This window comes from Callionymus lyra, chromosome 1 (assembly GCF_982586985.1).
Source record: "Callionymus lyra chromosome 1, fCalLyr1.hap1.1, whole genome shotgun sequence".
Lineage (NCBI taxonomy): Eukaryota > Metazoa > Chordata > Actinopteri > Syngnathiformes > Callionymidae > Callionymus > Callionymus lyra.
The window spans coordinates 6,360,926-6,380,711 of record NC_141818.1 but is presented as its reverse complement, the minus strand read 5'-3'; the positions used below and the strand labels follow the sequence as shown (position 1 = coordinate 6,380,711).

The 19,786-nt window shown below is 39.9% G+C and overlaps 2 protein-coding genes across 2 annotated transcripts in view; one reads left to right on the top strand and one right to left on the bottom strand.

The window, feature by feature from the left end:
* Nucleotides 1-1,579: 1,579 nt before the first annotated feature.
* gramd2b (GRAM domain containing 2B) lies at nucleotides 1,580-9,440 on the bottom strand. The gene is given in 14 exon segments (XM_087790237.1): nucleotides 1,580-1,754; nucleotides 3,004-3,082; nucleotides 3,170-3,271; nucleotides 3,339-3,411; nucleotides 5,041-5,178; nucleotides 5,181-5,334; nucleotides 5,397-5,486; nucleotides 5,761-5,832; nucleotides 6,169-6,264; nucleotides 6,338-6,441; nucleotides 6,522-6,591; nucleotides 8,022-8,106; nucleotides 8,186-8,278; nucleotides 8,964-9,440. Coding segments are annotated over 14 exon segments (1,272 nt in total). The 5' UTR covers nucleotides 9,038-9,440; the 3' UTR covers nucleotides 1,580-1,712.
* Nucleotides 9,441-15,148: 5,708 nt separating this feature from the next.
* Nucleotides 15,149-19,786, top strand: part of znf608 (zinc finger protein 608) — a 32,243-nt gene continuing 27,605 nt past the window's right edge. Inside the window, exon 1 of the mRNA XM_087790228.1 lies at nucleotides 15,149-15,672. Within this exon, the coding sequence (XP_087646354.1) occupies nucleotides 15,250-15,672 (423 nt within the window). The 5' untranslated portion in view covers nucleotides 15,149-15,249. The remainder of the gene's footprint in view (nucleotides 15,673-19,786) is intronic.

The window sequence follows — 19,786 nt, the reverse complement described above, 5'->3', positions numbered from 1 at the left end:
ACAAGGACGAGTTTAAAAGTGATTTACAGTTTCAGTCATGATGCTACCGATGCTAGCTGTTAGCAGGTAAAACTGTAATAAACGAATAAGACACATGTTCAAGTTAAATAAGTTTTCAACAAAAACAACCAATATTTACGTGTCAATTCTAATAATGAACGCATCGTTTCACTAGTAGCAACAACAAAAAGCTATTTTTTCACAAGCATGTCAGTTGTAGCTCTTACACCACAGTTAGCCGTTGCTAACCGAAATGCTAGCAGCATGACGGATGGTCAGAGTCATGGTTAACAAGTAATGTACAGAGCGATGAACACATATTCACGCATTCATGATTCCTTAATGTTATTATAAGGAAGGTGATTCACGTTTAGCAGCGCTAGCAAGATGAATTAGACACAAAAATTACTTTCAAAAGTTGATTTCTTCTCGCTTTATATGCAGATTTTCTAATGTGGAGCTTCATAGTGATAATTCCGCTAAAGCTAAGCTTGCGCTGCTGTTAGCTTGCTAGCAGGTGTCCGTTTTTTCTGTTGCGACGCATTGATCGTTGAAGCTCAAACTGATTATTGTCCATCCATCCATCCATCCATCCATCCATCCATCCATCCATCCATCCATCCATCCATCCATCCATCCATCCATCCATCCATCCATCCATCCATCCATCCATCCATCCATCCATCCATCCATCCATCCATCCATCCATCCATCCATCCATCATCCATCCATCATCCATCCATCCATCCATCCAACCTTCTCTGGTCACCTGATTAACTGTACCTTTCTAACTCCAACATCTGAACTGTCAATCATTTGACTCACCGTTGACGGTCGGACGTCTCTCCTGTGGCCTCCATGTTTGTTGTCGCCGTCAGTTTCTATGGCAACTGTGACTGCATCAGAGATGTTCAGGTGCACAAGTGTGCTTCCTCTTAGCACATGTCATTGGAACACACTTGCTGATGTTGTTACTTTGTGAGGCTTGACCAGCGACATCTAGTGTTCTGCTGAAAGCTGATCAGTGTCTTCTTTAGGTAAAATGAAAAATTCCACCATTTCTACTTAAAAAAAAAAGTTTTAATGAATATATATTATATTTAATAATATTTAATATATATATTTTAATATTCCCTATTTTTCAGGTAGACATAGTATAATCACCAAAATCTGATTTGATCTATGCACTTATTTTAAAGTATATATATATATATTTAATTATATCAGATAGAAATATATTTATTATTATTATAAATTAATAAAATATATTTTAAAAATCGAATTGCCCTTAAATCTTAAATAATTCTGACCCTTAATTAAATTTGTATGATTAATATGAACTGATATTTAGAATTATTTTTATAAAATACTTTTTTAATCAGAATGAGTAATAATAACAACAAAAATAATAATAAAAATAACATACTTGAATAATACAATAATAAAAAATAAATATTAAATTGCAGTATCATTTTTTTTACGAGTAATTACATATTAATAATAACTAGTATAATATAATAATAGTAATAAATGAGAAATGATGGAGACAAAAGATGACACTCATCAGTGGGTCACAATGAAATATTTACACTTTATACAAAACAACAAATCTTGAATATATATAAAACTTCATGATACTGACAGTAACAGCGTTTCTGTAAAACAATCATTAGTAACGTCCGGTAGGTTCCATGACACCTGTCAGCGACTCGTCAGGCCGCCTCGTTCAACATCCGCTGAAGATTCTTCTGCACCTGAAGAGTCAATAGAACAAACTGAGTCACTGCAGTTGTTTCTCGGCAGCTCTTCTTTCTTCTCTGCTATAAATGTTTAACTCCGGCGTCTGGTTTCTGGAAACTTCTGGAGCTGCTCGGTCGAGTCTCATGTTGGTCATGAGTCTCGTGTTGCAGATCAGTCCGATAGTAGCCCGCGAGCTAGCTCAATGAATCTGGACAACTTCCTGTCTTGTAGCCTTCAAATATATCACTTTCTAGAGATTCAATGAGTGTCTTGTGATCCATGAGTCACAACCGTTTTGTGTTGAGTCACTGAAATAACCAATGTAGTTATCGCAAGACTCATGGGTCAGTTTAGTGAGTCTGGTCAACTTCCTGTCTCATGACTCTCAGGTTTTTTTTGGACGATTTCAATGAATCCTTTTTGTTTCTGTCTATTGGTCCATGAGTCAGAACTGTTTCCTGTTGAGTCATCCATATTTACTGTGTCATGCTGGCTAAGACTCTGACAGAAGAGTCACACCCTGAACAACTCAAGTCATTACACCTGTTGGTGAGTTACGAAGGGATTCAACGACTCAGGTCAACTTTCTGTCTAGTGACTCTCAAATTTGAATCCCTTGAATATTTAAGAATGGTTCCCTGATTCCCATTTTATTATGCCTCTTGGTCTATGAGTCAGAACTGTTTCCTGTTGTCATCCATGATTACTGAGTCTTTTGCCGAGTATAACTCTGACTCATAGCACCTCCAACAACTCAAGTCATCACCGTCTTGGGTGAGTCTCGAAGTGATTCAATGAATCATGTCCACTTCCTGTCTAGTGACTCTCAAATCTGAAACGCTTGGATCTGTTGGACTGATTCCCATTAGTTTATGCCTCTTTGTCTTTGAGTCAGAACTGTTTCCTGTTGAGTCATCCATGTTTCCCGAGTCACAGTGACTATGATTAATAATTTATATTGGGATTAAAGGAATCTGGTCAACTTCCTGTCTACTCTTACTATCTGTTTAGACTCAGTGAATCTTCGATTCCATTTGTGTATGCCTCTTGGTTGATGAGTGAAAACTGTTTCCTGTTAAGTCCTCCATGTTTACCGAGTCACATTGACTATGACTCTGACAGAAGAGTAAAAAACTCATATTAGTATTAAAGGAATCGGTTCAACTTCCTGTCTATTCTTAGTATCAGTTTGGACTCATTGAATCACCGATTCCCTTTGTTTTTCCTCAATTGAAAGTCAGACTAAAGTTCTAGAGAACCGACCTTCTCCAGCTTCATCAAGTTGATGGTCAACAGTTCAGAGAAAAGATCGGCGTCGACGTCCGAGCCATGAATCATGTCTCTGAGGAGGAAAGACACAAACATCCAGTCATGACCTTCACGTCTGAAGCTACAAATGTTTTCTGAAAAGCCTCCGGAGGGAACTGACTCGTGCTGGGACTCGGCCATGGACCCGAGCGTGCTCAGGCGCTGCTCCAACGCCACGATCTTCACGGCCAGGTAGCAGGAGGACAGAACCAGAACACAAACGCTGCAGACGACAGCAGGTCAGAAGTTGTGTTTGTTTTTTTTACGTCTGATTAATGGACGAGACTCACAGGAACAGGTAGACGAACAGAAGAGCGCTCAGAGAGAACGGCTTCAGTTTTCGGTTCTTCTTGACTTCACAGCCTGGAAACAAATAAAAATGAAGATTTAAAAAATATGAAAAATATATCTATATTTGGTTTAAATCAACCATTTAAATTAAATAATATATTATTTTCTAAATTACTATGGCACATATTTTCAAAAATGACAAATAAAGCAGCAATAACGTTATTAATCAGGGAATATTCGTCTGTTGTCCTTTTTATTTTATTTTTTATCAACCGCCATTCATCAGAAAATGGTTTGAATTTATCAAGGTTTGAAGGTTATCTGATATTTTTTGGACATGTTATCAGATAAATTAAAGTATAAATAAAGTTATTTGTATTTAAAAGTATCTCTTTACTATTAATGTTTAAGCGATTTATGCTGGTGTCTTTTAGTAATCAAAATGTAAATGTAAATTATATTTGAATGTAATACTTTGTGATCAAATCCTCTGTTGTCAATTATGGAAAAGAATCGCAGTAAACAAACCTTTTTTTTAGAAATTAAAATGAATAAATAAACCATTTTTAAACTCAAGTAAGTAAAACTTTTTTACTTATTTTACATTTATTATTTTTTTTCCATTAAATTATTCATTTAAATCAATTAACAAATTGTTTTTTTTAATCAAATTACCTTTTTTTTCTTGGAGCCCAAACATATTCATACAAATAAAAGTTGAATTTCCTCAACAGAAAAAAAAACTATAATCGTGACGTAAACTATTGTCCGGTTAGGAATCTGACTTAAAACTGTAAACAAAAGAAGATAGATGGATGGATGGATGGATGGATGGATGGATGGATGGATGGATGGATGGAGGGATGGATGGATGGATGGATGGATGGATGGATGGATGGATGGATGGATGGATGGATGGATGGATGGATGGAGGGAGGGATGGATGGATGGATGGAGGGATGGAGGGATAGATGGATGGATGGATGGATGGATGGATGGATGGATGGATGGATGGATGGATGGATGGAGGGATAGATGGATGGATGGATGGATGGATGGATGGATGGATGGATGGATGGATGGATGGATGGATGGATGGATGGAGGGATAGATGGATGGATGGATGGATGGATGGATGGATGGATGGATGGATGGATGGATGGATGGATGGATGGATGGATGGATGGATGGATGGATGGATGGATGGATGGATGGATGGATGGAGGGATAGATGGATGGATGGATGGATGGATGGATGGATGGATGGATGGATGGATGGATGGATGGATGGATGGATGGATGGATGGATGGATGGATGGATGGATGGATGGATGGATGGATGGATGGATGGATGGATGGATGGATGGATGGATGGATGGATGGATGGATGGATGGATGGATGGATGGATGGATGGATGGAGCCACAAGGAAACCACAACAGATGTCGTTAAATATAACAGAGGAAGATCAATGTTTCTTCTTGTCTTCTTACTGATTGAATCGCTCTTGAGTGTTTTTACAACAGATACGAATCAAGCAGTGATTGAAACAAGAGCATTTAGTTTCCTCTGGTTCAACTAATGTAATAACACTCAACTCACTAATTCACTATTTTCCCATCAACTATATATTTTTGTCTATTTTTGTCAATTCTATTCTAGTAGATTATTTATACAACATGAGTCTTTGATATATTCTCACCAGGGTCCGGTTGTTTTGGGTCTTGGATCTTCAGGTTCTGCTGCTTTTTGACTTTGTGGTGAAGATCCGGTGATGCCGGCGCCTCTTTGTGTTTCAACACGTCCAGGTACGGCGGCACCGGGAACTCTGATCGAGAACAAAACCAGATCCTGAGACATGTGTCTTTCCCCGGATCCCGATCGCGCCGCCCTCACCTGCGATCTTCTCGTAGTCGTGGGTCTGGGAGTCGGAGCTGCTGCTCTCCTCCATCTCCTGCCTCCTCTGTCTGGCCGGGCTGTCCAGGCCGCAGAAGTTCTGCGGCGGCGGAGACACAACAAGCGTGAGGCCGAGCCGGGTCATCAACGGAGGTCACTCACCCGAGGGAAGCGAGGGGTATGAGGCGACCTCTGACCTCTGAAGCTGTGCTCGGCTGGCGACGGGATGGGGCTGTTGCAGGGACTCTTCTCCTGGACCAACGTGAGGACACGAAGAAAAACTACTTAAGTGTCCCAGAATAATCACACTTCATGTTGGATTCTTGACCATTAGTGGGAGTAAATGTATGGAGGTGACCTGGTCGGTTCGACCCACTCTTAGTAAGCTACATCTTGACTTTGAATTTTTAAGGTTAGAAGATGGGGATGAGGATCAGGGCCTCTTATTTGCATGGCTGTCCAACACAGTCCAAGAGCTCTAAACAGTCCAGCAGAACAACAAACAACACAAGAGGGTTTTTTTTACCTCCAAGTGAAGACAGATGGACATCAGGAACTTGTAGGTGTTTTCTCTGGACATGAAGGACACGAAGACGTACTGCAACACACACCATCTTCCTTACACACAAATAAACGTAAACACATGAACGCACCTAATTTCGACGCACAGTTCCATCCGGAATCGACGTTAAAGCAGCAAAAAGTAACATTTTACTAAAACAAAATAATTCTTAGATTATTGTTTTTCATCATGAACTTGAGTGTGAATTAATATTTTTAACTACACAACTTTTCTGGGGTGACCCCATGAGACTCAATGAATCAGTGGAGGTGGTTGCATTTATTTCCATCATGGCTGAAGTAGGAGATTTTGAAGGACTGTGGAGACGCTTCGGTTTTCACGAAATTCTGTTTTTTCAGTTTTGTGTCTCACCCTGTCGTTGATGGTGGCGATCACGAGGGCGTTGGGCACCAGGATGGCGGTCTTGGTCTTCTTGACGTGAGTGACGGCCATCACCGGGATGGCGATCTTTGAGGGGGAGGTGAGGAAAAGTTTGACTAACTATAGTGGTTCCCTTGATTTGTGAAAGCCTTTTACACACCTTTGTGTCTTTCCCGAAGACTTTGGAGTGGAAGCAGATCCAGTGGTCGGACACGAACATGCGTCCCTGGTAGAGGATGTCCTTCTGCAGCGCACACGTGTAGCCTGACGACACACGGCCGACACTTAATCACCACTCAGGTATCAGGTGTTGACTCCCGCGGTGTTTAAGCCGAGACACTCACTCTGCCGGAGCTGCTCCTCTTTGCTGATCTCCTTGAATATTTTATGATACTGGCAGTTGCTCTTGGAAAGCTGGAATATACACACACACACACACACACACACAAGCACACACACACACACACACGTCAGACACACAATCACTGACAAATATCACATTTTTGATATGATTCTTTTGACTTGGCTGCCACTTGAGACCCCAAAACTAAACTAATAGTAGCTTAATACATCATTATTTACACATAGTATGTCTACACAAATGTACACTAATTATTGTGTTGTGTTGATGTTTGTATCTTTGAGCTTATTTTGTAGACAGACAGTTATTGTTTAGGAATCTGTGATTACAGCGATTGTAGTAAGAAGCTCCATTTTACATTGTGTTTTGTATGAAGGACGATAAATGACAAAATTATAAATGTACAAATAAATAAATAAATGTGTAAAAAAATGTCTAAATTAATATCAAAATGTTAAAATAAATAAAATATACGTTTATTTATTTATACATTTTGACTTTTATTTATTCTGACATTTATTAACTATGTATTTTGTTATTTTGACATGTATTTATTTATGTATTTAAACATTTATTTATGTATTTATACATTTATTAAGTTATTTTTACATTTAGTTATGTATTTATACATTTATTAAGTTAGTTATACATTTAGTTATGTATTTATACAGTTATTTATACATTTAGTTATGTATTTATACATTTATACAGTTATTTATACATTTAGTTATGTATTTATACATGTATTAAGTTAATTATACATTTAGTTATGTATTTATACAGTTATTTATACTTATGTCATTTATCGTCCTTCATAGTTTTGAGGGACATCAAGCAAAAAGTCAGAATGATAACAAGTAAAAATAAATGGTGATAACATATATTTACAAAAAGAACAAATGGTAAATAGAGAAATAAAATATTTTAAGTTACGATATAAAGAGTTATTATGTCATGATAGTACATAAATACAACAAACGTTTTATTAATTTACTTTATTTAATATGGATAATTTGATGTAAATATTATGTATTTAATTAGGAAATATAAAAACATTTTATAAAAACTTTAGACGTTATTTTTCTTTTAACTTTATTATTTACATTTTAATAGGGACAATAAACAATCACAAATGTATTTAATTATTGGTGCAAATGAGTTTAAAAAGACTGATAGAGTCGTCACTTCATGATTTTAATGATACATCTTTTAAATTCAGTCAAAAGGTCACATGTTGCTCGAGAACTTCCTGTTTGCTAGTTTATATTATTAATAAGATAATAATAATTCAATGTTTAGTGAGACAAGGAATCCAAGTGGTATTTTAACTATGTATTTTTGTTTCATTAGAGATTATTAAGGTAATAAAGTGTATACTTACAGTGTATAAAAATAAAAAGAGTTTTTAAATGATTAATGATTAATGATTAATCGTTATCACGAGTTCACCAGATAAACCGCAGATGAGTAAATAAACTGGTACCTGACTGTACTGGGACTTCTTCCTCTCTATCTTGTCCGGGTCAGGCTGGACCTGAGTCAGCAGCGAGTGGTCAAAGGTCTTGGACCTGGACCAGCAAAATAATCGTTAACGAAATCTCAGGTTCAGTTCGACGTTGGACTCGTTGACATGAACTCGACTCGTACCGGACCAGCGCGGGTTTCCTCCTGCCGGACGAGTCCTGGTGTTCGGGGTCAACGGCGTGAGGGTGTTCTTCAGTCATGATCTCCACGTCTGAGCTGCAACACACACGAGTCACTCATATATGACTCGCTCTACGACTCACTATGGCTTCCTACAAGTCATTGAAAAAAAAAGGGTGAGTCAGGAGTTTCTCTGAGTCGAACTCCATGAACTTGAGTGAGACTCATTTTAACGACTCTTTAGCTGTTCAGCGTGACTCAAATGACTCATCTATCCGACCCACCTGAGTCAAACTGTCCAGCTAGATGTTTTGAATCTCATGAGTCCCGATCACACACGAGTCCGGCTCACTTTCTGAGTCACCGGAGTCCAACAAAATTCAGCACCGATGGCTCCCAAGAGTCCGAGTCATTTCCTGTCGCCTTCAGAGATCGACCATCAACATGAAGCACCTTTAGGTCCCACGTGTGACTCAAGCTGTACACTGACTCATGGGTTAATGCAACGTCCCAGATCCATCTTCACAACTATGTTGCATCCATTAAGATTATAGTCAATTTTTTAAAAGTTGTGTAGGATTGTGTAGTACGTGTGCGACCAAGTTAAATTGTAACCTCAGCTTCATAGATTTCTTGATCAATTATTTTTTCCTCTTAAGGTCGGGTTTAGTGAAACTGATTAACTGATAGTCAAGTTTTTGATCTCAGTAACTTTGAAAGATAAAAGTTTTGAGTCCAAATATGAGCCTATGTTGTGTCGTCATGACGACGGGCGACTCACAGGTGATCCCCGTCCTCCGGCCGTCCCGCCGCTCTCCTCCGTCCGTCCTCCGCTCGAGTCCCACCGAGGTCCATCCTGCTGGTCTGTTGTGAGTCTGCTGCTATGAGAACTGACCCGGCTCACCTGCCTGAGGGGGGGTGGTGTGGGGGGTGAGGGGGCGTCGCCCAGACTCTTGGTTTCACGTGTCTCGGCCAATGGCTGCGCGGCTGTGGTGTGTTCGTGTGTTGGAACCTTTGACCGGTGGTGCGATGGTTGTTTGGACAGGCTTTATCTGTGTGTTTATCTGTGTCACCAGACGAGTGGTCCTGATCCCTGATCCCCCAACAAGACTTTCTCTGAGCACGTGGATCAGGCTCATGAGGGGGCCTCAGTGGCGCCACCTTCAGGTTCGTGTGCTCAAGAAGGATGACATTGATGTGTTTCCTCGAGAAGTTCAAGTTCAGTTATCAAGTTTCTGCATGTGAGTGAGTGTTTATGTGTGTGTGTGTGTGTGTGTGTGTGTGTGTGTGTGTGTGTGTGTGTGTGTGTGTGTGTGCATGAGTGAATGTATGTTTTGAATGGGTGTGTTTGCGAGTCCTTGTGTGAATATGTGTGTGTGTGAATGGGTATATTTATTTGTATTTATTTGTGCAAGTGATTGTGGTTATGTTGTTGTGTGTTTGTCTGTGTGCATATGCATGTGTCTATGTGTGTGTCTGTGTGTGTGTGTGAATGTTTGCATGAGTGTGTGTGTGTTTGTGTGCATATCCATGTGTGTTTGTGTGTTTGTACCGTGTGTGCTTTTGTATATGTATGTGTGTCTATATTTTTTGTGTGTATATGCACGTGTGTTTATGTGTATACATGTGTGTGAGTTTGTGTATATATGCGTACGTTTAAATATGCATGTGTGTGTAAATGCCTCTGTGTGAGTGTGTGTTTGTGTGTGAGTGTGTATGAATGTGTATGAGTGTGTGTGTGTGTGTGTGTATGAGTGTGTGTGATCTAATCTAAGCACTGATATGGAGGTCAGTGGGACAGAAACTACTGTAAACATTTCCCTACAGTCGTCTTTCACACAAACATAAAACTCACTTCAGAGCAGAAAAAAACCTCAGAGACGAAGATGATGCAGAGAAAATATTATTTAAAAAAAAGTTTGGCCAAGTGTGAGAACAACCCATGAGCCATAACATTATGACCACCTTCACCCTTGTGTCGCAGCTCCTGTAAGGTAGGTGTTTTTTAAAAGTTCCTTTAAGACTCAACAGTGACTCCTATCGTTCAAACATATGTATGGCAGACAAATCAGATTCAGAGTGAGTCAATTGTTGTGTAGTTTATACAACAAATATATTTAAAAAAAAGGTAAAAACAAGAAGTTAAACGTGTACAAAAATCTGAGCGACTTGTGTCTGTATTTCAACACCAGAGCGTTTGACCCAGAGAGAATATTATGATCGTAGAAGCAGAATCTAAAGTGTCTTTAGTCGTAGGTTTTTTAATAGTTTTACTCGACCAGTATGTGTTGTCATACTATTACTACTTATTACTATTACTACTTATTTATTACTCCTTCTTCAACTGTGATCTTTTACAGGTATTATTATTCATGTCAGAATCCATCAACATCTTAAAGACAGCGAGGAAGCAAACACTCACCGTCGACACGTTTGTGTAGAAGGTTTGTGTTGGTCTTCAGGACTTCCTTCTTCAGGACTTCCTTCTTCAGGACTTCCTTCTTCAGGACTTTCTTCTTCAGGACTTCCTTCTTCAGGACTTCCTTCTTCAGGACTTCCTTCTTCAGGACTTTCTTCTTCAGTACTTTCTTCTTCAGGACTTTCTTCTTCAGGACTTCCTTCTTCAGGACTTCCTTCTTCAGGGTCTGGAACTGTCAGAGTGAACGGACGAGACGAACTTCTGCAGTGACATCTGACATAAATACTCGAGACTTCATAATATTGACTGTGCGGGGGACGTATGGAAAGTCAACACGACGCTGAACCTTCATCCTCGTATCTGTCGATCAGCGATCGATCGTGTTGAGTTCAAACCATGATTTTCAACCTCAGGTCGGTTCACCGGTGCTTAACCTGTAGTTAGCTCGATAGCATGCTGGCGCTAATACTTCACAGGTTAAAGTTGGAGAAATATCCGCTTCCTTTGACAGCGTACACACGTGTTTATTCATATTTAGTGTTTAACCTGCTAGTTCAGTGGATGTGACACAAACCTTGCTTTATGCTTCTTGAATGTACATCAGTTTCAGTTCATTTATTTAAAAGGACAATGTGCAGTTACATTAAAAAGATGGCTGCACCAGATTTAGCACAATGCTACTTTCCATCTGTAGTCCTTAAGAAAGATGCCGTTTACATGATACATCACATACAAATAAAGCAAAAACACAATAATATCCAAAAAAAACATTTAAAACTATTAAAAAAACGTATTGAGTTTAGGTGGTTTATCTGTGTAGCAAGAAAACCGAGGGTTAGCCACAGCTAACGTTAGCCTATTGACCTTATTTTCGTGCTAATGAATACCAAAATAGAGAAAATGAAAATTGTAAAAAATATTGTATTTTTGGTGACACAACTTTCATTTTAAATCCTATGCAAGTAGCTTACCCTTTGTTTTACTCTACGAGTGAGTGTTAAAGTTTATAGCGAAGATTTTAGATGTATTTTAAGGAGCTAAGGAAGCTAAACCCGGTCATGAGTAGAAAATATCAATAAACCGATATATTGTGATATATATATATATTTTTTCCACGATACTGTATTGATTTTCAGCAGAAATGATTAGATTTGTTTGGCTTTTAATTAATATCTTATCTTTTTTATCATAGTTCTCTCTACCTATAGAAACAAAGAAATCCTGCCAGATCCCGGGCGATGACTAAGGACGAGAGGATACGGTCGACTCAGGTCTCGACACATTTTGGTTTCCAAAACAAACAAAAGCAGTTACGACTTTGTCCAGAGTCAACACCATATTCAAGTACTGGACAATACAACAAGTATATCAGTGTTCCTAAGTATTGAAATATATCGTATCGTAGTCCTTGTATCATGATACGTATCATATCGTATCGTTGTCCCTTGTATCGTGATACGTATCATATCGTATCGTTGTCCCTTGTATCGTGATACGTATCATATCGTCTCGGTGTCCCTTGTATCGTGATACATATCATATCGTATCGTTGTCCCTTGTATCGTGATACGTATGATATCGTATCGTTGTCCCTTGTATCGTGATACGTATGATATCGTATCGTTGTCCCTTGTATCGTGATACGTATCATATCGTGACGTTGTCCCTTGTATCGTGATACGCATCGTATCGTTGTCCCTTGTATCGTGATACGTATCGTATCGTTGTCCTTTGTATCGTAATACGTATCATATCGTATCGTTGTCCCTTGTATCGTGATACATATTGTATCGTATTGTTGTCCCTTGTATCGTGATACGTATCGTATCGTTGTCCCTTGTATCGTGATACGTATAATATCGTATCGTTGTCCCTTGTATCGTGATACGTATCATATCGTATCGTTGTCCCTGTATCGTGATACGTATCATATCGTATCGTTGTCCCCTGTATCGTGATACGTATCATATCGTATCGTTGTCCCTTGTATCGTGATACGTATAATATCGTATCGTTGTCCCCTGTATCGTGATACGTATCATATTGTATCGTTGTCCCTTGTATCGTGATACGTATAATATCGTATCGTTGTCCCCTGTATTGTGATACGTATAATATCGTATCGTTGTCCCTTGTATCGTGATACGTATCATATCGTATCGTTGTCCCCTGTATCGTGATACGTATCATATCGTATCGTTGTCCCTTGTATCGTGATACGTATCATATCGTCTCGGTGTCCCTTGTATCGTGATACATATCATATCGTATCGTTGTCCCTTGTATCGTGATACGTATCATATCGTATCGTTGTCCCTTGTATCGTGATACGTATGATATCGTATCGTTGTCCCTTGTATCGTGATACGTATCATATCGTGTCGTTGTCCCTTGTATCGTGATACGCATCGTATCGTTGTCCCTTGTATCGTGATACGTATAATATCGTATCGTTGTCCCTTGTATCGTGATACGTATCATATCGTATCGTTGTCCCTGTATCGTGATACGTATCATATCGTATCGTTGTCCCCTGTATCGTGATACGTATCATATCGTATCGTTGTCCCTTGTATCGTGATACGTATAATATCGTATCGTTGTCCCCTGTATCGTGATACGTATCATATTGTATCCTTGTCCCTTGTATCGTGATACGTATAATATCGTATCGTTGTCCCCTGTATTGTGATATGTATAATATCGTATCGTTGTCCCTTGTATCGTGATACGTATCATATCGTATCGTTGTCCCCTGTATCGTGATACGTATCATATCGTATCGTTGTCCCTTGTATCGTGATACGTATCATATCGTCTCGGTGTCCCTTGTATAGTGATACATATCATATCGTATCGTTGTCCCTTGTATCGTGATACGTATCATATCGTATCGTTGTCCCTTGTATCGTGATACGTATGATATCGTATCGTTGTCCCTTGTATCGTGATACGTATCATATCGTGTCGTTGTCCCTTGTATCGTGATACGCATCGTATCGTTGTCCCTTGTATCGTGATACATATTGTATCGTATTGTTGTCCCTTGTATCGTGATACGTATCGTATCGTTGTCCCTTGTATCGTGATACGTATAATATCGTATCGTTGTCCCTTGTATCGTGATACGTATCATATCGTATCGTTGTCCCCTGTATCGTGATACGTATCATATCGTATCGTTGTCCCCTGTATCGTGATACGTATCATATCGTATCGTTGTCCCTTGTATCGTGATACGTATAATATCGTATCGTTGTCCCCTGTATGGTGATACGTATCATATTGTATCGTTGTCCCTTGTATCGTGATACGTATAATATCGTATCGTTGTCCCCTGTATTGTGATACGTATAATATCGTATCGTTGTCCCTTGTATCGTGATACGTATCATATCGTATCGTTGTCCCTTGTATCGTGATACGTATCATATCGTATCGTTGTCCCCTGTATCGTGATACGTATAATATCGTATCGTTGTCCCCTGTATGATGATACGTATCATATTGTATCGTTGTCCCTTGTATCGTGATACGTATAATATCGTATCGTTGTCCCCTGTATTGTGATACGTATAATATCGTATCGTTGTCCCTTGTATCGTGATACGTATCATATCGTATCGTTGTCCCTTGTATCGTGATACGTATCATATCGTATCGTTGTCCCTTGTATCGTGATACGTATCATATCGTATCGTTGTCCCCTGTATCGTGATACGTATAATATCGTATCGTTGTCCCCTGTATTGTGATACGTATCATATCGTATCGTTGTCCCCTGTATCGTGATACGTATCATATCGTATCGTTGTCCCCTGTATCGTGATACGTATCATATCGTATCGTTGTCCCCTGTATCGTGATACGTATCATATCGTATCGTTGTCCCCTGTATCGTGATACGTATCATATTGTATCGTTGTCCCTTGTATCGTGATATGTATAATATCGTATCGTTGTCCCCTGTATTGTGATACGTATAATATCGTATCGTTGTCCCCTGTATCGTGATACGTATCATATCGTTGTCCCCTGTATCGTGATACGTATCATATCGTATCGTTGTCCCCTGTATCGTGATACGTATCATATCGTATCGTTGTCCCTTGTATCGTGATAAGTATCAAATTCACATCACTGGGACAATAGTCACAATAGTTTTCATGTCCCTCATTTAGGTGTGTTAACGTGAATGAAACAAGAGAGGAATGTTGAGGGATTGAACTAGTTAACCAGCACTAACTAACCAGAGAACTTCAGACAGCTGCTTCACTCGCCTATAGGGAGGGACAGCGCTGCGGATAAATATCAGTTTTTCTCTCCCCTCATGCCTGGAATGATGATTTCTTCAGATGGACGGAAGAGATGTTTTCGTGAGGTGATGGGAATGAAGGAGTGCTGACAGACTGCAGGAGCCGCGCGCACAGCCACACCTCCTCTCCATCCTCCTCCTCCTCCTCCTCCTCCTCCTCCTCCTCCTCCTCCTCCTCCTCCTCCTCCTCCTCTTCCTCGCCTCTCCTCCAGTGCTGCCGTCTGAGCCGACAGCCTCGCGGCCCCCGTCCTCGCTCCAGACCCGGGGACCAGTCTGCGGGGTCGGAGCCGAGGAGCTCCAGGAAACAAAAAAACCTCAAGGCTCGGCTTGGAGATGCTTTCCAGCAGAGACGCGGACGGAACCAACAGCCACAGCCTCTGCGACGCGACCGCGGCCTCCGCCAAAGTCAAGGAGGAGCGGAAGACCAAGAGCGCGATCCGGGGCTGGAAGCGGGACAAGGACCGGGAGAGGGAGGCGCTCGCCCGCGCGCGGAGGGAGAAGCCCGGCGATGGCTCGTCTCCTCCTCCTCCTCCTCCTCCTCCTCCCGCCGCCTTCCTCTCCTCCTCCGCCGCCGCGCCTGAGCAGCATCTCTGCCGCGACGCGCACTGCCGCTGCCGCGGCGCGCCGGACTCCATCATGGGCGACACAGGGCTCAGCAACGGAACCGCGGACGCGCTGGATTGTTCGCTGAAGACCGGCGGGGGTGTGGTGGTGGTGCGGCGGCAGCAGGACGACAAGAGGCAGCGCGGAGACCGGGTGAGTGGTGGGGGGATCTAGGTGGAGGATCTAGGTGGAGGATCTAGGTGGAGGATCTAGGTGGAGGATCAGGTGGAGGATCAGGTGGAGGATCAGGTGGAGGATCTAGGTGGAGGATCAGGTGGAGGATCAGGTGGAGGATCAGGTGGAGGATCAGGTGGAGGATCAGGTGGAGGATCAGGTGGAGGATCAGGTGGAGGATCAGGTGGAGGGCCACAAAGAGCTGCTCACCTGCTTTGTTGCTCATTGTTGTCATGATGACGGAGACCAGAGGAGGTTATTTTCATGGAGTTCAAACCACATATCTTACATTTATTTCACATTATTAAGGACCTTTATTCATTTTTATAGAGTTTTTATTCATTCAAGTTTATTTATTTCATTTTAAAGGGGTTGTTTATCCTTCTATACTTGTTAATTATAATGTGTTATTGTCAATACAGAACTGCCTTAAAAAATGTTTTTATATATTTGTTATTAAGCCTATACATTAAATATAATTCTTTATTTCATTCTTTATTTACATGTTCATCTGTAAAAGAAAAACGGATGTACGATGGGTTATTAGGATCTCTGACGTTCCTCAACCAGAGTGTTTTCCTCACACAAATTAGGCTATCCAAAAATAACTGTGGAATTACCTCAAACATCTTAACTTATTAACTCTAAATATCACAATATACTGTATATATAAAAAAGAATTCAGGGACAACAACTTTTATGTTTTTGTTTGTGTTTTTATTTTTATTTAAAATGCATTTAAACAACATTTTCCAGTTGTTTTTACATTTTTACAAGTTTTGTATCCCTAAAGTGCAAACATTCTCTCTTGTTATTATAGTATAAACTTAAAAATATAATTCTATAATATTGTGGTGATTATTTTAACCTTTACCTTTACTTATGAAAACACAAGTGTTCATATTGTACTATTCAAATATTTCTATATTTTAAAATATTACATTTGTTTTTAATTTATGAATAATTAAATTATATAATGTTTACATTGGTATTACTAGATTTATTTTGGGGTCATATCAACTCATATTTAATTTATTATTTTGTTCCATTTTCAGAACCTTAAGTAGATTTATTTCTTGCATCCATTCATCAGTTTCATTTTCTCAGTCTCGTCCTCTGTGACGATAAAGAAATCTCTGCATGACTGGCAGCCTGGAGGAAGTTTTTCTGCTTATGTCGCGTCAAGGTTCACTTCCTCACTTGTAGCCAATGGAAGGAAGGTTTGTTGCTGGCGACGGGGAAGACGTACATCTTTTTTTTTGGGTTGAGTGGAGGAAGATGGAGGGACAGCGGAAGTGTGACAGGGAGGGAGGAGTGATGGAAGTGACAGCAGAGGACAGTTGAAAAATCCAGGAGGGAGGATTTATATCCGAGGCTCCGCCGACAGGAGAAAACGCTGGTCTTGCTTTGTTTGCTTGTTGATCTTGAGGATTCCCAGCGGGTACCGGAAACACTCTCGCCCTGATGCTGTCAGCTGCTGCCACACGTTCGCCGCCTGCGGAAAAGTGTTTATTCCGTCTGTCACGGTGGAAGGAATTCTGGGCGGTGATGTGCGATGTCACAGGTTGACTCAATCGCCTCGTAGGATGATGATCGGCCAATCTGTTGTCATGGTTACAGGAAACTGCTCATCAAATGTTATCCTGGTTTTTAAGTTCCGGAAAACTTGACACTATAGAAGTCTTCTTGGTTTATTTTTACACATGTAGCTTTGTTAACCATTTGGTTAAAAAAAGAGACGTACACCAGTTTTAAGCAAAGTATGCCCTGGGGCCCACATGTGGCCCTTTGACCTCACGAGGTCACAGATCACGTATAAATGTTTCTTTTTCCTCTTTTCTTTTCTTTGTCAGTTTTATAAGGTGGCAGTTTTGGAAAGTAAAGCTTTGCTAAATCATATTTCTAAATTAAATATTACACATTCTTTTTACAAACTATGTGAAATAAATAAAAGCTTTTAGTATTTCTTAACAATCTATAAGTAAAATAAATGACAAATGATCCTTTTGTTGATACATTTTCCTATTTTAGTTTCCTCATTCATTTAGCTTTATATTAAAATGTTGTGACATAACACATACACTTCATTATTTTATTGTATTTAAACAATACATGGGAAATATTAAAAGTTTTTCTTTAGAATTAACCTTTTTCACATTATTTAGGCTCCTTTAATACGTCCCTGCTCTCTTTTGGCTTGATGGTTCAAACAGTCACCGTATAAATAATGTATAACCCCTGTTCGTAGAGAACGAGGGCGACCAAAGTGGCAGAAAAATAGAAGTAGTGACTGACTTTGGACGGGTTTCCCAGAAGAAGCTCTTAAGAGCTATGATCATCTTTGGTGCGCTTTTAAGAACGCTGTAAAAGAAATATGGGATACCAAGAGTCGCTCTTAGCTTAAGCAAGTTTTTTATATTTAAAGAGGGCTTTTCCAGACCAGGGTCACAAAGCGCTTAAACAATCAAAACAATAACAAATACAATATATACTTAAAAGGTCAAGATAACACAGAGAAAACAACGGAATAGCCTGCACAAATAAAAATGTCTTAAGATTTTTCTTAAGAAGATCTTTCACTAAGAAGGAAATGTAAGATGGAGCTGCACCACTCTTAACAGCCTTCTTAGTGACCAAATGTACAGTGGTGAACGTCAACACTTAAATCGGCAGATATGAGTTGCTAGTACTCCTATGACTAAACCTTCAAACATGAAGTAACATTTGTGATTATAATTAATCTGTAAAACAGCATTAAACTCACTGTTTTTGCATTTACACTTAGCAATAAATTATATGAGGAAGAAACACTGTCAACTTTTGCTGCTCCGACCGTGCCAATGATGCATTCAAGGACGTAGGAGTTTTATAACGAAATGAAATCATAACATAACGGTTTTAACACCAAAAAAAAAAAAATCAAGCAGTTCGACTTTCTAACAACAACACATACAAACATCAACAACTTTGTGGCTCAGATATCAAGGACACTTCTAAAGGGTTTGACAAAGTCCACTAAGAACTTCTTAAGAAGCTTCTTTGGCTTGAACTCATGGTTTTCCTCAGGAAGGCAGTTATGAACGCGTCTGGGGAAACACCCGTATCTCAGCGCTCCTTCTTAGCCCAACCCTTCTTTAAGAGCCTTCTTACATCTTTAAGAACAATCCAAGCTAGAAAACCCGGTCTTTGTCGTTCACTTTGAGGGTTCTTTTCTTCAAACGTTGGATCTCCTCGGGGCCATTTTCTTAAAGACAATCTGATCGGATCATAAACCAATCCTGGATTCATCTGGATCGACCCTTAAGTTGTTGTGTCAAACCTTTCTGGAGAATCTTGAGAACCAATAAGGACATTTAGCAAAAATTCACATTTTGTCAAGTAAATAACGTTAATCTTTTTTTCCGGGAATACATTTACTCATATTTTCTACTGGATTTCCAAGTAAAAACAGCAAACCAGCGAAGCCTTTTTGTAAAGTAAATTTAAAATGATCCTGTCCATATTAAATAACTACCATGTTTGTCCTTAATCACTGTATATGAATAAAAAAAAAAAAAAATCAAATAAACCTCAGTCAAAATGTCTAACCCTGAACATTTACCTTCTTTAATTATTTTTTTAGGCTTCTTATAAAATACCCGCAATGTATGTATTGGGTTAGCGTTCGGTCACTACCAGTTTTTTTTCCCAATGCTTTACCATTTTTTGAACACCTCGTTCCCCTTGTTTTCCCGGCTTTTCTTGAGGGAACTCCTACTAAAAATAACCATAACTAAAGGAGAACTAAAGCATTCAAGATGGCCGCCAGTCGGCGCATGCTCGGTGCCTCGCGTTGCGAAGACAAATCGATCAATCCTCACGATGTAAAGGTCGTGTCAACCTTCCGTGCGGTGGTTGAACGTGACTTTTTTTTCCCGCCGCCGCGTCTCGACCTCTCGCCCGAACCCGGCGTCCGTGTTGTTCCGACTGAAATGTGAATTTCCCCGTCTGACGGTTCGAGCTCCTCGCTCGCGATGCTGCAGACGGAGCTCATTTGCATAAAGGAAAAAACTCATTATGCAAATGCGCGGAAAGTGAACTGTCCTTCAACTCC